Genomic DNA, 4,789 nt, shown 5'->3' on the forward strand with positions numbered 1-4,789 from the left:
ACTACAGGATAAGATAGGACAGTGCTCTGCACTAAAGCAATTGTTGAAGCAATGCTACTCAAGCTGGCACAAAAGCAAGAATTCTTAATTAGAGATGGATGGAACTCCCCCAGACCAACGCTCGGGGTGAAATCTCTGCTCTCAACCTCCAGCAGTGACCTTGTGGAGTCCCCAGCCAAGGCAGGAATCTCCACACACCCCCCAAGAAGGGTTCTGTTGGAAGAACCTGCCCCTGGGAAAGGGGACTGGCCCTTTGTGGTCGAAAGGGATGGACTGACAGTCACTGGACTCCAGGGGTTGCCTCCCCATCAGGGGCTTCATTCGGGGTGGAAGCAGCAGCCAAAGCTCTTCCCGCAGTCGGGGCACTGGTAGGGCTTCCCTTACTGGTGGGTCCGTTGGTGTCTGGTCAAGGCAGAGCTGTGGGTGAAGCTCTTCCCACACTCCCCACACTTGAAGGGCCTCTCCCCAGTGTGGATGCGCCGGTGGGTGACGAGGTTGGAGTTCTGGTTGAAACTCTTCCCGCAGTCGGTGCAGCGGAAGGGCCTCTCATCCGTGTGCGTCCGCTGGTGCACGAGGAGATGTGAGCTGCGTTTAAACCTCTTCCCACACTCCCCACACTTGTAGGGACGTTCCCCAGTGTGGATGCGCCGGTGGGTGACAAGGGTGGAGTTCCGGTTGAAGCCCTTCCCGCAGTCGGCGCAGTGGAAGGCCCACTCCCCTGTGTGTGTCTGCTTGTGCTTCAGGAGATCTGAGCTGGTCTGAAACCCCTTCCCACATTCCAAGCACTTATAGGGCCATTCCCCGATGTGGATGCGCTGGTGGGAGCGGAGGGTGGAGCTGTCACTGAAGCTCTTCCCACATTCCCTACACGTGTAGGGCCGTTCCCCAGTGTGGATACGCTGGTGTCGTTTCAGGCTGGAGCTTTGGTTGAAGCTCTTCCCACATTCCCCACACGTGTAGGGCTGTTCTCCACTGTGGATGTACTGGTGGGTGAGAAGGTTGGAGCTGTTACTGAAGCTCTTCCCACATTCCCCACACGTGTAGGGCCGTTCTCCACTGTGGATGTGCTGGTGTCGGATCAGGTGGGAGCTAAACCTGAAGCTCTTCCCACATTCCAAGCACCTGAAGGGCTTCTCCTTGCTGGGAGGCTGCTCAGGGACCACCAGGTCAGAGGTATGGCTCAAGCTCCGGGCACCTTCCCGGCACAGGCTGAGTCTTTCCTCCTCAGAGCACCCTGGGCTGGCTTTGGAGCCCCTCCTGTGGGGGGATCTCCAGCCCTTTTCCTCCCCGCTGCCTTCCTGCGCCGTGGAGCCCTTCAAAACGGCCTCTCCCACCAGGGTCTCACGGGGGGATTTGTCCTCTGGGCTCTCTGTCCTCAGCTCGGGGCCTGGGGCAGGAAGCAAGAAGGACAGGGAGGGGATTTGCCTCCGGCCCACAGGGAAGGCCAAGGACATCTCCCCAACTCCAGCCCCGGCAGGACGGCGGCGGCAGCGGGGTTGTCCTGCAGCCGGGGGCCATGCTCGGCTGCCAGAGCCAGCACAACACCCGCCCAAAGGGCCACTGACTTCCTCCTCACCTGCCTGGGGGGCCCGAGGCATCTTCCTCTTCCTCGCAGCCTCCTCCTCCATCCGCCCAAGCTTTGGGAAGGACAAATCCTGATGGGAGAGAAAACAAGGGCTGAGCGCATTGGCTTGGGGGTTCCTCCTGCCCAAGTCCCTCTCTAGAACTCATCGGGCATCCTGTGTCCATAAAACCTCCAAAACACCAAGATTCAGCCCAGAAAAACCCAAACCACCGACATTCAGGCAAAAAACCCTCAGAAATAGCAGGAAGACCCCTGCCCCCTCAAACTGTAAAAAGTTGAGATTCAGCTAAAAAATACTCCAAAATATGAAGATTAGACCAAAAAATCTCTCCCAAAACCAAACTGGGGTGGGGGGGCAGCCCAGGAAACCAGGGCTTTGCTCCCTCAGCTCTGCAGGGGCTTGCCACGGGCTCTCGGTCTCTTTTGGGCATCCCCTGCTCCGGTGTGGGCTCCTCCCGGGCTGCAGGGGGGTCTCTGCTACATCCTGGACTCATCCACAGGTCACAGGCCCTTCAGCTCAGGTTCACCCAGAGCTCCAGCCAGTTCCGTGGAGCAGCAATCCCCTGGCCCCTTGCCAGTGCGGGCACCTCGCCAGGGCTGTTACTCGAGGTTCTCTGGCCCCCTGCCAGCCTGGAGCTGTTTCTCCAAACCACAAGACCAAGTGTGCCAAACGCCCTGTTTGGTCAGTGCCGGCTGGGGGAGCGGGCACTCGGTGAGGGGATGAGAAAACTGCACCTGGGGCTGGGCTGAAAGAGGCTTCAGCACCACTTCTGATGGCAGCCGGCGTTGGCTGGGGGGATGTGAGGGCTGGGCCTGCTCAGCACAGCCCCGGCCTCGTGCCCAGCACCTCTTTCCTGCCCCACACAAGAGCTTCCCGGCCCCCCCAGGGCTCCCCTGCTGCTGCTTCTGCTCCTGGCCCTGCCTTTGCTGCTCCCTTGGCTGGGGCAGCGGCTGCAGGGGGGGGATGGCAGCAGCTTCAGCTCCACGGCACTTCCTGGGGGGAGCTCAGCCCAGGGGGGACGGGCAGGGACCTGATGGGGATGGACAGGGGCCCAGCAGGGACAGCCAGGGCCTGCAGGGGAAGGCACAGGGACAACCTGGCCCCCCACACTGCCAGAGCTGTCTCTGCTCCTCCTTGCAGGCTCCGTGGCCAGGCACAGTTTGTGTTCCTGGGTGCCACCATCTCAGCACTTGGAGCCGCTCAAATCAGCGCCCGCAGCTCTGCAGCAAAGCCCCAGCTCACCTGGCACACAGGGGATGGACACAGCACCTTCTTGGGGATGGGCATTCACAGCTTTTCCTTCTTCCCCACCACGGGGGTCTCATTCCTCAGCAGCACCTCTGCCTTGCACTTATTCTCAGGTTCACCTCAGGGACAGCTCTGGGCTCACCTCTGCACCACTTCTCAGCCTCACCTCAGGGCCTGGGCTCAAGGACAGGAACCTGCAGGGAGGGGACATGATGTGCAAGCTGAGGGCTGCCTGCTTGCACTGGCCTCTGGGCTTCTTTCTCCTTCTAGAACTATCCCAGAACTTAGCCTGCTTTTCTAACACCACACATTTACACACTAACCCTGCAGACAGATATGGACAGACATCTCTATCACCCTGGGGATAGAGCCTCAAGCTTGTGCTGCCATAGGAATGGCAATCAGAGAATCACAGAATCAGCCACGTTGGAAAAGACCTCCGAGATCATCAAGTCCAACCCTTGATCCAACCCCGCCGTGCTTCCCAGACCATGGCACTGAGGCCACATCCACTCTCACCTTCAACACCTCCAGGGACGCTGACTCCACCCCCTCCCTGCCCAGCCCATTCCAAGGCCTGATTACTCTCTCGGCAAAAAATTCCTTCCTAATATCCAACCTAAACCTCCCCTGGCACAGCTCAAGACCCAGCCCTCTTGTCCTACTGCTGCTTCCTGGCACAAGAGCCCCACCCCCACCTGGCTACAACCTCCTGGCAGGGACTTGCAGAGAGTGATGGTTCATGCTGGGGACCTGAGGGAGCCTCTGCAATCCCATCCATGGGGCACAATCTCCTCTCCAGAGCTTGACTCACTGCAGCCTTCGCAGGGAAATCTCTGCTCGCAGCTGCATCCTGAGCCCAAAGTCAGTTTGTATCCCCAAGTGCTGATCCAATGGGTGCCCTGGGATTGGAGCCTGGGCTCTAATTAACCTCTCCTGTGCTGCCAAACAGCAGGAGCTGTATGGACAAGGGACAAACTCTGTGATCCCTCTCAGCGTCCATGGTCCCTGTCAGTGTCCTTCAGGGAAATTGGGAGGAGGAAATCAAAGAACTGGTTTGGAACCAAACTGGTGTTCAAGTGGGAAAAAGCTCCTTCCATGGAAATAAAACTTAGACAGTTTTTCCTGGGCTGAATGAGCTCATTCAGGGATGAAGGACTGGGACTTCTGTGGACACTTGTGCTGGTTTCTTTGGACACTTGTGTTCCTTCAGAGAGCCCCTGGAAACACTCTGCTGTTCACTCCCAGTGCCACCAGTGCCTGGGTCCTGTCTGCAGCAGCAGATTGCAGTGGGACGGGAGAAATGCTTTTCTGAGCCTCTGGGCTGGACACAGGCACAGCCTGACCCTGAACCCAAGGGAAACAAAGACAAATTCCACGGCTTTAGCTGGACCAAGGCTGGGGGGGTTTTCCTGAGGGCAGCACTACACCAGACTTTTGTGTGTGTGTGTGAGACAGGCAGAAGCACAAATGCCTGCACAGCCCAGAGCAGTCAGTGTGGGGCTGGGCTTGCTGCTGCAGAGACCCCCAGGGAACAAACCCAGGCAATAGTTTGGGTTGATTCCTTGCTCTGTGTCAGTGGAATAGAATGTTCCACAGGAGCTCTGTCCCCCTCTGTGGCACCGGGGGGCTCAAAGCTGAAGAGGGGGGGGTCAAGTGCAAGTTCCCTTCTGAAGTGTGTGTCCCTAAGGAGGACACTTGCCTTATTATTGCTTATTATTTGTAATATCTTACAGATCTATCATACAACACCGAAAGATGGATTCTATAGAATATGTGCCATATATATGATACAGAATATATCTGATTATTGCTTTATCTGCCTGTCCAGACAGATATTGTGTATGCACAGAGATTGTATTTGAGGGATATGTTCCTCTCAATACCCTGTTAGCTCCACTCCCAAAGCCACCAAATTCCTGAAGCTCCCACTTCTGTGCCCTGCAGGTTTTGGC

The 4,789-nt window shown here is 57.3% G+C and overlaps 1 protein-coding gene across 1 annotated transcript; it reads right to left on the reverse strand.

Moving 5' to 3' along the window:
* Positions 1-380: 380 nt before the first annotated feature.
* Positions 381-1,613, reverse strand: LOC113961929 (gastrula zinc finger protein XlCGF7.1-like; the record flags this gene model as incomplete). Its single annotated transcript, XM_027672635.1, has 3 exons — positions 381-748; positions 917-1,387; positions 1,577-1,613. Coding segments are annotated over 3 exons (876 nt in total), but the record flags the coding sequence as incomplete, so codon positions are not given.
* Positions 1,614-4,789: the final 3,176 nt, after the last annotated feature.

This window comes from Neopelma chrysocephalum, unplaced genomic scaffold, assembly GCF_003984885.1.
Source record: "Neopelma chrysocephalum unplaced genomic scaffold, ASM398488v2 Primary Assembly neopelma1_97504, whole genome shotgun sequence".
NCBI classification, from domain to species: domain Eukaryota; kingdom Metazoa; phylum Chordata; class Aves; order Passeriformes; family Pipridae; genus Neopelma; species Neopelma chrysocephalum.